Genomic DNA, 13227 nt, shown 5'->3' with positions numbered 1-13227 from the left:
AAGAAATTCCTCATGGGCTCTACAAAAGGATTAGATTAGTCTTAGTGTGTGTGTGTGTGTGGAATTTTGGGTTAACTCAAGTTAGACCAAGATGGTTCCAAAATTGGATGTGTTCATATGTGTTTTTAAAATTTCCATTTGCATAGACTTTCATTGAAGAAGACATTTATCAAGTGGACCTTGATGATCTAATATGTATTACATTCTATTCGGTCAAATATATGATATAATTTATTGACATTCCATTATTTAGCAGTATTAATTCGGTTTGGCTTGTAATAGAATATTTTTTAAGTGATATTTTTTCATCTTTTGTCATTGTCATTGTTATTTAAAAGTGAATTGATAGATATTCAGCTGTCTTTTAAAAATTTTGTTTTATATTAATTGTCCAGTAATTATCAAAGTGGTTAAACTAAATGATATATATATATATATATATTTTATCATTTATGAAAATTTAATTATATTTGCTATTTTTTTCAAATATATTAAAATAATTTACTCCACCAAGAGGAAAAAAACCTTAAATATTTGTACCTTTTGTATTAAATTGTTGTCCTTGATTGCTAAAATAATTAAAAGCTAAACATATATGATTCCTCTTCCTCATGCAGGTATTTATAAAACTATTCATGTAGCTTTTGGAAAAGGGAGATATATGATGCTCCTCTATATATTTCATCTCCTTCTTGTTGATGATATGATAATTAAGTTGCTAATTAAAATTTAATGATTAGATTTCCATGCCATATATCTTCATCTTCATCTCCATCTCCATCTCTATGACCAACCCGGACTTGTCTTCAATATTGTTATCATGGAGGAGCAAAAAGGGAAGAAAAAGAGTCATATAAACATCACTCTCATCCCCCACTATCTAACTTGTTATTCCTCTCCACCTATTATTTCAACTATCAACCATCATCTTTCTCTACCCACGCCTCTAATGCCCCATTGCCAAGCCATAGGCAGCCTCCATGTGTCATTAAACTATTTCATTACATCATATATATATATATATATATATGATAATATATATATATATATAGATTAATCTATTATATTAATTTAGCGTATATAATTCATATTAATCACTAGAAAGTCTATATTCAATGAGTGATTTTCATTGGTGATTATTCTATATATATTCCATATATACACCCTCCATAAAACTAGCCTAATCCATATTCTGATATTCAACATCAGAAGTGTCATCATGCATTAATGGATTATTTTCACTGTCAATTAATTTTTTTTATTAGTTATTTTAGAGGTAATTTTTTTTAAATTATTTTGTTCTCTTTTAGGTAAGTTTCGGTTAATTCATATTCAGTTATTAATTTCTTTTATTTAAAATTTTGGATATGTCACTCTACTCTGACTTCTTTGGATACATAATTTTAATTTGTATCTCTTTAATCACAACATTTCATCGGGAGGATACCCATGGAATTCCTACCAAATTAATTTGGTGTGTTCATGACATAATGAGTTGGCATTTATTTAACGTAGCTAGACATGACACATTATGCAAAGGCAATGTCACACTTATTTTTGGACAAGCCATCCTCCACATCAGCAAGCAGCTTCCACTCTCCTCCATCCAAGAGAGCATGAAGCCCTTTTCTTCATTAGAGAAAGAGTGAGGGGGACATTGAGGTCCTTGAGTTTCTTCTTCATCTGAGAGGAAGCCATGCTTCAAAATTGAGAGACTGAAAACCCTAGCAACCGGCTAAGCAATTGGGAAAAAAGATTAGTGGAAGGTGAAGCACCAAGTTATTGTAATTAAGTCCTTTTATTGACTCATCTTCACATTGTTTTGAAATGTGAAATGGAGATCAACCTTTGAAATTATATTTGGAAAAGTTTAAATTGAAAAAGATATTAGTGTTTTGTGAGGGTTTACCTTTTGTAAGAGTCTACTACCCAAAATTTTACCCGTCTTTTATCATATATATGTTAATTGATTATTTTCACTAGAGGTTATTTTTTACTATGCAACCTAGCATACTATTTTTCCTGTCTTTTTTTTTTTAATTGTATACTCCCTCTTTATAACTTCAACTTGATTTACATTCATCATTAATAGAAGGTCTCTAATACATTTATAGATGATTTTCATTGCCGATAATTTTTTACTGTTTATTCAAATATGTTACTAATTTTGCATGTCCTTCTTATTCTATAAACTCTAACTTTAACCTAATTCATATTCAATATGAGAAGTCTTGTTATCATTCATTAATTAATGAATTATAGAAGGTCTGTAACACATTTATAGATGATTTTCATTGGCCACAATTTTTTACTGTTTATTCAAATATGTTATTAATTTTGCATGTGCTTCTTGTTCTATAATCTCTTTTTTTAGCTTTAACCTAATTCATATTCAATATGAAAAGTCTTGCTATCATTCATTAATTAATGAATTATTGAATATGAAAAATCTTGTTATCATTCATCAATTAATAAATTATTTTCCTTTATATATAGTCATTTTTCATCAGTCAGTTTAGAACGTTACATTTCTAGTCATTTTTTTTTTTATCTTATGCTCTATATATATATATATATAACTTTAACTTAATTTATATCTAGTAGGATTTTAGTCAGTTTGCTTCTTTCTGTGTGTGGGTGTGTGTTTTTGTTTTTGTGTTTTGTCTGCATAAAGTTATGGTTTATCCACTTTATTAAAAATTATATCTATCACAAGCTCCACTATCATGTATTGTTAGATTATTTACCCCTAATATCATTTTTTACTACTCATTTCAGTGTATTTTTTTATATATATTCCTTAATTAGATACTCCTTTAATTGCGTGTGTGCACACACACATTATGGTTAAATAGCCGCTATTTCTGTATATTATATATATATATATATGTTTTTTTTTTCAACAGATGGACAACTACAATGTTCCTTAACCTAGCTAGCTAGCTAGTTTATTACAAAGTTTATACACACTTCTAAAATTTTGACAAATGAAATATCAAAGGCTTGCCATGTGTGATAAAAGATTAAGGAGATATATACCTTCTGAGAGTGACCACCAAATTCATAGTGAGTTCACTTTCATAGAGTTGTGCCCTAAGACTCAAAGATATATATATATATATATATATCCACATGTTATCTTCTCTTTCTTATCTATTTATGAACATGATCATAGATCTTCTAGAGTCAGATATAAAGAAAAGAAAAGATCACAACAGTAACTAAATTAACTTTGATGAAGATGATCATGAATATTACAAGTGTCACAAGGGAATGAAATTCAAAAGAAGAATAAGGTTTGGTTGGTTGAGTGTTTACACAAAAGATATTTATTAATATATATGTAGTCTTGGTGCATGGCATCTATCACTCTCATTGGTGAATTAGGGTTTTACAGTTATCTTTTCTTTATTTGCTTCCTTTTTGTATGATCACCGATTAAGTTATTGTCAAAGCATGCTTTTTTGTTTTTTTTAAGAGTTTGTGTTGTCGAAATTCCACGCGGAGTTTTCGATCATTTCACGCATGGTGATCAACCCTAAAGTGAGGTTCTTGTGATCTTGTTTTTTTGATGGTGGTCATGAAGGTGATGGATGGAGAAGATATTAATTAATTAGGGTTTTTGTTGTTATGAAGATGATGACTTGCATTGTTGAGTTGTTTACAATTGCTTGCATAGAGTGACACGTTGACATTGCTATAATACAACGCCAATCTATTTAAATAGATACGCATTTAGGTAGAAAGTTCACTCTTGAAAGTAACATTTTGGTAGGTTAAATATCTATATACTTTTTCCTAAATCTTTTTTTTAATCATTTCATATCAAATGAACTCAAGATGGATAGATTTTATAATTTAAATAAATTTTGAATTAAAATAGAGCAAATTAAAACTATAGCTTTTCCATATATAAGACATTTGGTTGGATGTAATTTTAAATGCAGTGGATTTTCCGTTACAATGTAACTGAAAATACTTGGTTTTTAAAATATAGTGTAAATCCAAATATTATGTTTGGTTGGATATAATTAGAATTACTGTATTATAAAATTTTATATTTGTTTGGAAGGATTTGTAAATTTGGAATTGGAAAACACATATGTATAAGTGTATGTATATGTGTGTATATATATATGATGTGTGTGTAAAAAAATACCTATGTATGTTTATATATATGTATATATGTGTATAAATATATGTATGTGTATATATGCATATATGTATGTGCATGTGTGTGTATATATATATGTATATATGTATATATTTTTGTATATGTATATGTATAGTGCAAATATCATCTGGGGACGTTCGCAGTAACGTCCCCAGATAAACAAAAGTTTGAGAGAGAATTGAGAGGAGAGAGACAGGAATAAAGAATTTAGTGAACAGTAACATAAATAGTGCCAAACCACTGTACGGTCTCCCATCGGGTTGGTCTGGTGTCCAACTTGGATGGTTGAGATTGATTCAGAAACTATTACGATAGTGATCTACGGTTTAAATCAAAATACTGTGCATCCCACTTTTCATTATGTTACTATTCATAAGTATAGTAAAAGTATACCTGTGAATGATCGTGATCGTTGATTTATGATCCAAGGGCTAATAATCAACATGCTTAGATTATATATCTAAGGACGTCCGTAGAAGATTAAGCGTCATATGTATATATGTGTATATATATATATGCATATATATTATTATGTATATGCATATATATATATATATACATCATCTAAAGATTTTTAACTTCCTGAATTTTGATCTATGCTCAATTTGGATGTAAGTCCACATACATCCGTAAGAGAAATTGGTTTTATCTTAATATTTTAAAATCTCTCAAACCAAACAAACAAAGGATTTTTGAATGTGGTATTTGAAACCACGAAACATACACTACCATAGTATACATATATTAGAATGTAAATAATGTGTTATTTATAGTTAATATTATTACCATTTATAATTTATTTAATTTTAAACAGAGCTTGAGAGGTCAAAAGTTGGTGCAAAGTTTGAACAAAGCAAGTTTAATACAAAGTTAAGTTCCAGTTAAAATATTTTGAGTTTTATAAGTTGGCCATCTTATAAAAGATTAAAATTATTAAAATTAGATTCTAAAAATGTTGGAATTAATAGGAAAATTCCACATAATTAATTTTGTATTTTTATAAATCACAAAATCTATTCAAGTAACCTTATAATTAAAAGAGTACATAATTATCAACAATTCGAGGGGTTTATCTAAAAAAACAAGTGTTATACAGTAAAATCACCAATACATGATATCACAGCCGTTCATCTATACAAGTAAGCCTATCGGATCCTACAAGCTTATCGGTTTCGGATCAGGTTCCGGATCCGAATCCATTTATACTCGTTCACGGATCCGCAAACCCAACACTCTCCTCCGAAACACACCGCCTCAACGCCATTACCAACCTTCTCTGAGGCCGATCAACTGTTCGACGATATTCCCCAAAGAAAATAAAGCTCAAATCTTTGCTATTCGGCTGAATGATTGGTGCTTGATTTCAACCTTTGTTTCCGTTCTCTACTTCTTATTTGATTCCTGGAACGGTGAGAATTAGGTTGGTCTCTTCTTCGCTTCGGAGAAGGTACTTGATGTTCTCGCTGTTTTGCTTTCATTCGCGTGGTTGGATTCTGGTTTTGATCATTAGAATGCAGTAAAGATCTCATTTTGTATGAAGGGAATCAGTGTGGTATGTGTTTGATTGATGTCGATGATCTGTTCGACGATATGCGTATTAGAAAAATACAACTTAATGTCTTTAGTGAGCAGATGATTTGGTATGCTCCCAGAATTACTGGGTCTTCGAAATCCTTTATTTTAAGCTCCTTTCGTTGCCAAAGTCTTTACTTTGCTTCCAAAATCCGTGTCAAATTAGTTTGCTTTTTCTCTTCTGGAAACAATAGAAATCTTTCAGAGATATTCAAACCACAAACTGCATTGTATGTTGAGTCGGCTTCTAAACTTAGAAGAGCTCTGCAGTGTGATGCATGGTCTGAATCTGTTGAGATGGAGTTACAGAGGCTCAACATTGTGTTGAACTCCTACATTGTTAATCAAGTGTTGAAAAGCTTGTCAGATTCTGAAATGGGTTTCCATTTCTATGTGTGGGCGGAAACTCAGTCAGGTTTCAAACATGATCACTTCACTGTCCAGTCCATTATTTGCTTGCTGTTGAAAGATCACAATTTTGACCTCTTGTCAAATTTTTTGAGGAGAATCAGAAGTAATGGTTTCTCATTGCATCGTTCTGTATATCGCATTCTTATATCAGGTTATGTTAGAGCCGGTATGATCGATAAAGCAATTCAAATCTTCAATGAGATGATACATTCAGGTTGTCGCGTTTTTAGTGTAGACTACAATAAATTCATTGGCGTGCTGATTCACAATAGCTGTTTTGATTTGGCAATACATTACTACTATAAAATGGTCGGACAAGGATTCTCTTTGAATGCATTCACATACTCTAGATTCATATGTGGTTTGTGTAAAGTAAATAATCTCAGCTTTGTTGAAACTCTCTTAAAGGATATGAATAAGATCAGGTCTGTCCCAGATATTTGGGCCTACAACATATATTTGAATTCCTTATGCAAGGAGCATAAATTAGATACTGCTATGAAGTTGTTGTGTACTATGATTCAGAAAGGAAGAGAACCTGATGTAGTTACATTTACAACAATCATGAATGGCTTGTGTAATATCAAAAACTTTTCAGATGCAGAGGAGCTTTGGGATAAAATGGTGAAGCGGGGGATTGGCCTGGATTGTGTTGCAGGTGGTACATTAGTTTTTAGTTTGTGTGATAATGGGAAGGTTTATGAAGCTTATGACATTGTTATGGGAATGATAAAGTGTAAAGTGGAACCAAGTACTTCAATTTATAATGCTTTGGTCAGTGGATTTTGTAGGGCTGGTATGGTTGAAAAGGCCGAAAATATAGTTTCATTCATGGGAAGGAATGGGCACAAGCCGGATTTGTTTACATTCAACATACTTCTTAATTATTACTGTGACAACAGTATGCTGGATGAAGCGGAGAATCAGATGAGAAAGATGAAAATAAATGGCATAAGTCCCGACCGACACAGTTACAACCAGCTTTTGAAAGGATTTTGCAAGTCTAACAAGCTTGACAAGGCATATGCTTTAATAGTGAACAAGATGGAGATTAAAGGGCTTTTTGATGTCGTTTCTTGCAATACTTTGATTGAAGCAGTATGTAGGGTGGGTAAGATGAGAATTGCACACAATCTGTTCAAGAATATGGTTAATAAGGGTATCACTCCAGATGCGGTGACGTATTGCACTTTGATTAAAGGGTCTTTTAGAGCAAGAGAATCTCATCATGCTGAGGAACTCTTTGAACAGATGCTTAAGGCTGGTGTAGTTCCAAATGTTCATGCATATACCACTATGGTGCACCATTTGTACAAGGAAGGCCGAGTAGAACAGGCTCGCAGCTACTTTACCGGCATGATTCAGAGGGGAATCTCTCCTGATAATGCTTCATACCGTGCTCTCATTAATGGACTCTTCAGTGCATCAAGGCATCATGAAGCTATGAATCTGTATCATGATATGTATGCCAGAGGTGTACCTCCCGATAATGAGACATATAAATTGTTAGTCAGAGGACTATTAAAAGGAGGAGAGATTGAGCTGGCTGATAAACTTTGGGAGCATATGATGAGCAAGGGGTTTACTCTCGATGAAGTAGTTCGTGAAAGACCGATCAATGCAATGAAGTTGTAGAACGTGTCGGTGGTTGAGCCCTCAAAGAGGTATGATTACTGTTGCAAAAGCTGCTTAAACTTTCAGATCAACATCCATTTTCATCAATTTTCAGATTAACTTTAAGATTTAACACAATGAAGACAGACAACATTGTACATCGTTCTTGAATCTAATTTAACTTTCGCATTGAAGGTATTAAAAGAGCTATTGACTATTAAATAATGCTTATTCATATTGGCAGACATGTTCTCATCAGTCTTTTAATTTATGATTCTGACTTTTGTGATTCATTTTGATTTAAAACCTGTGTTTTTTGCACTTTTTTTTTTCCTCTCATCTGGGTTGTGCAGATTAAGTATTGAAGTTCTTAGGATGATCAATTTGTGAATTTTATGATGCTTATCTTGTTTTTCTTTTCCAGGTTAGTGGGTGTTATGGCTTGTTGATACGAAAAGATTGACGACAAATGCGGTAACAGGCTGTGTTCCAGCAACTGAGTTCAAAATCTATTCTATGTTGTATCATAACCAATGCGATGTGTACAATTAACCGGGTTGTCTATTTATTCATGCACAAGGAAAGATATAGTATCAGTCTTGACAGCATCAAAATCTCAACCACTAGAAACTTAAAGCTATGTATTTGTTTGATTTTACCCCATTGAGGATGCTTGGATAAGCTTGATGCTAGAGATACACTGTAAACATTCATAAATACTTTCATGTGTTTATTAAAAAGGAAAAGAAAAAGAAATCCTTTGTGAAGCCTTTTGTTTACAAACTGGAGGTAACCAAAATCGTTCTAAGACATGAATATACTCAAAGAAAAAGTGTAGAAAAACAATGTTCTTCAATCTAATCTGTAGGTTGCCATCACATTGTGAGTTAAGAGATGGTAAAAAAGTCACCACAAGATAGTGTAGCAAAACATACTTAAATCATACATGAGAGACTGAAATATAATGACGATGTGAACAAAGCATGATAAGATGATGCCAACTCAATAATGACTATCTACACTCTGCCCTTCTTTGTATTTTCCAGCACTTCTCAGACGACGCTCTCAGACGACACTGAATGCAGCCTGTACTGTTGAGCTAAACCGTGACGCAATGGTTTGCGTTGCAAATTGCTGAATCTGTTTCTTGGCATCTGTACAATTCAAGAGGAAATAATTATGCCGGTTTATCAGCTAACAAAAATAAAACGGGGAAAAAGAATTGAGTGGATCAAAACAATGGAAGTAAGAAAAGAAACCAAAATTAAGAGCTAAAACGTTCATCAAGTGGTCTTAGCTTTTCATGTTCAGCTAAGCACATCAGGGGTTGGAAACAGTATTAGGTAAAAGGCTAACATGATAAACTTCAAGATGTATTGAATGCTATTCTAATGAATGTTGAATCATGAATGAAGCAAAATTAGGTCCTGACTTCCTTCAAGGTATCAGATCTAAGAGACTTTTATAAGTATATACAGAGCTGAGTTTCATCAGCTACTATTGCTGCATAGAATATCGGTAATCTAAAGAAAACCCACAAATGGGTCTTTAAACAATTAAGAATTGGTGTTATGGAAACTGTAACAATTGGCTAGAAATAAAAAGCAAGTAGCATAAAGAAACACATGCACCCACTGCCACTTCCAAATGTCTGCATGGTGTAACTCCCAATTTTTGGTGACCAAGAAAGTAGGTTTCCTTCCTTTTCCGAGTCAAGGGAACAAAAGGTATTAGACAGCAATATCGAAGAGGTTAATTGACACACATAAAGATTATCCTTGATAGATTACAAGTTTAGAAAGGTTAATGATAGTGTAAATGGTTCACTATTTGGTAGGTTGACAAAGGAAAAGGCTAGTTTGAAGGGAGCAATACCTTGAGATTATTGTGGCCATATTGCATAAACAAAACATGATCAAAATCTTTTCAATAGACGACTAGCCATACAATATTGAGACAATTGTCAAGAAAAGCCATTTTCAAGATCATAGAGACCACATATAATTGAAACAGGATAGAATACTTGATTTTTAGAAAATTCTGGCGTCTGCCAGTAGGAACCAAAAAGAGAAAATAATTTACCTTTACGGCATTTAGTGAAACCAATAATGTTTGCAACACTGAGGCTCAAACAAACTCCAACAACCAGCAGGTAATCGGCCTGAAACCTTATGAGAGAAAATATCCCAAGGAATATCCAAGCAACAGCCTGCATCATCAAAATATACTCATAACAAATAACTACAACAAATAAATCAATTAACAGGCAGGTAACTGCTCAAGAATCCAAATCATCCACTAGTAGACTTATGTAAACAAGAGAATGCATACAATGATGTATTCATGCATTTACAAACAAACAAAGAAAGTGAGTCCAAGTATCTCTAAGTTAAAGAGACAAACATTAAAAAAAATATCACTTGATGAATGCATTTGATTTATTAATATGCAAATTCTCTAAACATCATTCATGTATGTATAGAAATACAGCATAAATGATGCATTGCCCATGCAGATGAAATGCTACAAAAGTTCTCCATGCACTTACCGTGAGATAAAGAGTCCACCAGAATAGCCATGAATCTTTCTTGTTCATCCTAGCAAGAGACTGAAACATACAAAAAGGTCAAGCATTTGATGCATAGAGAATATATTTCCACAATCAAAGTGACAATAAAACTCAGCTCCTGATTAAAAGTAAACGCAAATCAGACCTCTTGATCCAAGCATTCAAATTTCCAAACACTCTCTCCTTGCTCATTAATCTCATTCCACCACCTCAACCCAACCAATATCCTTCCACTCACATTCTTCACCACCCAAAAATCGAAGGCCGCAAGCAGCACGGTAACCACAAAAATGATCACAAAGCTGTTAAAGAACAGCGCCGAGAGGATGTAGAACGCCAAAGCCCCAGCCTAATAACCATCCACAAATGCCAAAAATCAGAGAAAAACTCACTCGAATCCAAACAAAACAGGCCATTAAAAAAATCACCTTGAATAGAACATGAAAAAAGCACGTCTTTGGATTCGCATAATTCTCCACCGGTGGCTACAAAATCAATAAAAAAAAAATGAGAAAACACAAATCTCTACCTAGATCCATCAAATGAAACCCAAATCTGACAATATTAATCCCTATTTCGCAATAATTCACAAAATATAACAAAAAAAAGAAAAAATCAGCCCTAAATTCATGAAATCACGGCCTTAAAATGGCAATCGATGCAAGAAGCCAAAGCCCTAGATAGATTCGAATACTAATTCGATCTATGCGATGAATTCCATACCTGGATTCGTTCCATCTCGCTCCAACGATCCTCTTCTCTCTCTCTCTCTCTCTCGATCTCGATTTCGGATCCCAGAGAGGACGATGAGAAGAAGAGCCCAATTAGCTCAATGAGGAAATTTCACATATACCCCTATTAAAGTACATATTTCCATATATATATATATATATAAACATATTAAACTATGTATTTAACTTTGTTATATGATTTTTTTTTTTTAAATTATTATATCATTTATTAAAAAAATATTATATTTGATTTAAAATGAGAAAACTTCACAAAAAAATTTACATATCAAAGAGGAAAAATTCAGAGAATGTGAAACCAAATCAACAAAAACTACACTTCATGAGCAATGCTTGCAAACCTGCAAACATGTTCATCATGGTTACATATTCATGTACTGAGAACACTTTTTGACATTTTATCTCCTCTGCAAACAAGTTTGAATTGATAACAGATACAAAAAATTCGACAATATTCTATTCGCTGTAAGCTGCTTCTTCTTCTGCTGGGGGAATATCAGATAAATCCAGTCCTTCGGCTGGTAAGTCCGGCGTAAGTGGGCCGAGAATCCCGTCTGAGCTAAGACTTAATCCGCTCTGCATTGCAAGGCCAATGGAGATCAACACAAACAATTCAATGTTTCAGATCAAGTTCATTGGTTAACTCAAGTGTTTTAAGAAGATAAGCATACCTCTGGCTGAAATCTCAACATGTCGGCTCGTGCCATTGCCTCTGCTTGAGCAATTCTCTGTCGGAAAGTCTGAGCCATCTCGTCGGCCTGAAACCATTCAATTTGATGAGAAAAAATGTGTTTATTAAACTTGTGACCATGAGTTGTAAAACTAGATTTACTTACTTTTTCAAACACGAGTTTAGGATTACGAATCATGTCACCGGGTGTTGGTTCGAGCTTCTTTGTTGAAAGACTCACTCGGCCTCTTTCCCGATCATGGCTTAATATCATCACCTTTGGACAGAGAAACATAAGCTCAGACGAAAAATAGATTGAAAACCAAAGTCGAGAACTAAGTTTTGTAGTTCAAGTAACCTTGAGGGTGTCACCGGGTTGAAGTACGGTTGAAATGTCAGAAACTCGGTCATGACTAATCTGGCTAACATGGAGAAGACCATTAATCCCGCCAATGTCGATAAAGGCACCATATGGTTTCAAACTCTGTACTGTTCCAAGGACAACCGATCCAATTCCGAGCTGAGCCTGACTATCAGCCATAGCCTTGCGGTTGCTAAGTACCAGTCTTGATTGTTCCTCATCAACCTCTACAAATTTCAGAGGCAGCTCTTTATCGATGAGTTCTTCGGCAGTTGATTTCTGGTTTAGAAAAATACAGCAATACTCAAGCACTAGTCGATTAATAACACAAACCAAGAGAAGTGATAATAGCAATAACAGATAAGCCAAAACAAAGAATTAACCGTAGAGATTTGTGAAAATGGAACAAAACCACGAAGGCCTTCCACGACCGCCACCACACCTCCTTTATTTCCCCCTACAACCTGTGGTACAGAAAAATCATAAATTTAGACAGTGAACAGACAGCCGATAATTAAGTGGCACATAAGCTAAAATAATGCGTGACAAATGGTTAGATTTGTAGGAGTTTCGCTTGCATATTTATCTTGGTCGAGAAAATAATAATAACCTGCAAGATTGTATTGAAAAAGAAGAGATACGAGAGTATAGGATTCCCACCTTACCCTTCACAACAACGTCTTCAGCCTGGAGCTGTCGACACCTTTCCCATGCAAGATCATACTGTATTGCCCGCAAACTTAAAATCAAGCTATCATCAGAAGGCTTCTCACCAATTATAACAAACTCTTCAACCAATCCTGGATATATGCCGGCCTCTGATACATGCTTAATTCTATGAATACAGGCCTCTTGGACAGGCAAGGATGCCGAAGCTTTTGCTATGATGTCAACAACTGCGCCACCGTTATCGGTCATAAAAACTGTTCCTTTAACCTGGAAAAAAGCCAGGAATCAATCTAGAAAATACTTGCTACTTTTCAAGCAAAATGAAGTTGTACATTATCTGACAAAGTGATGAAAAGAACATGATAAAATCATACACCCAAATGCTCACTGAAAACTGGTTTTTGTTAGCTAACTAAGAACAAGCAATCACTACTTGAC

At 33.6% G+C, this 13227-nt stretch overlaps 3 protein-coding genes across 3 annotated transcripts; 1 reads left to right on the top strand and 2 right to left on the bottom strand.

The window, feature by feature from the left end:
- Positions 1-5419: 5419 nt before the first annotated feature.
- Positions 5420-8614, top strand: LOC120265453 (pentatricopeptide repeat-containing protein At1g13040, mitochondrial). The gene is made up of 2 exons (XM_039273370.1): positions 5420-7821; positions 8196-8614. Exon 1 carries the CDS (start codon positions 5729-5731, stop codon positions 7790-7792), a length of 2064 nt encoding a protein of 687 aa, XP_039129304.1. The 5' UTR covers positions 5420-5728; the 3' UTR covers positions 7793-7821; positions 8196-8614.
- Positions 8615-8809: 195 nt separating this feature from the next.
- Positions 8810-11163, bottom strand: LOC120265454 (Golgi apparatus membrane protein-like protein ECHIDNA). The gene is made up of 6 exons (XM_039273371.1): positions 11064-11163; positions 10769-10825; positions 10486-10689; positions 10320-10379; positions 9854-9980; positions 8810-8925 (listed from the first exon to the last, which is right to left on the bottom strand). The coding sequence occupies exons 1-6, from the start codon at positions 11076-11078 to the stop codon at positions 8837-8839; spliced, it is 552 nt and encodes a 183-aa protein (XP_039129305.1). The 5' UTR covers positions 11079-11163; the 3' UTR covers positions 8810-8836.
- A 208-nt stretch (positions 11164-11371) lies between these two features.
- LOC120264416 (30S ribosomal protein S1, chloroplastic) lies at positions 11372-13086 on the bottom strand. The gene is made up of 6 exons (XM_039272226.1): positions 12781-13086; positions 12504-12584; positions 12118-12399; positions 11926-12036; positions 11761-11847; positions 11372-11665 (listed from the first exon to the last, which is right to left on the bottom strand). The coding sequence occupies exons 1-6, from the start codon at positions 13036-13038 to the stop codon at positions 11546-11548; spliced, it is 939 nt and encodes a 312-aa protein (XP_039128160.1). The 5' UTR covers positions 13039-13086; the 3' UTR covers positions 11372-11545.
- Positions 13087-13227: the final 141 nt, after the last annotated feature.

This window comes from Dioscorea cayenensis, chromosome 7 (genome assembly GCF_009730915.1).
Source record: "Dioscorea cayenensis subsp. rotundata cultivar TDr96_F1 chromosome 7, TDr96_F1_v2_PseudoChromosome.rev07_lg8_w22 25.fasta, whole genome shotgun sequence".
Lineage (NCBI taxonomy): Eukaryota > Viridiplantae > Streptophyta > Magnoliopsida > Dioscoreales > Dioscoreaceae > Dioscorea > Dioscorea cayenensis.
This window is presented reverse-complemented; position numbering and strand designations above follow the sequence as displayed.

Bases quoted from the DNA above. Each gene is read 5' to 3' on its own strand.
- LOC120265453 (XM_039273370.1), top strand. From the start codon at position 5,729: ATGTGTTTGATTGATGTCGATGATCTGTTCGACGATATGCGTATTAGA.
- LOC120265454 (XM_039273371.1), bottom strand. The intron at 10,690-10,768 runs GTGATTTTTTTA...GATGGTTATTAG, and splicing joins TTTTTCATGTTCTATTCAAG to GCTGGGGCTTTGGCGTTCTA. The intron at 9,981-10,319 runs GTAAGTGCATGG...TTGATGATGCAG, and splicing joins GGTGGACTCTTTATCTCACG to GCTGTTGCTTGGATATTCCT.
- LOC120264416 (XM_039272226.1), bottom strand. From the start codon at position 13,038: ATGACCGATAACGGTGGCGCAGTTGTTGACATCATAGCAAAAGCTTCG. The intron at 12,585-12,780 runs GTGGGAATCCTA...TCTGTACCACAG, and splicing joins ACGTTGTTGTGAAGGGTAAG to GTTGTAGGGGGAAATAAAGG. The intron at 12,400-12,503 runs GTTAATTCTTTG...TTTCTAAACCAG, and splicing joins CATTTTCACAAATCTCTACG to AAATCAACTGCCGAAGAACT.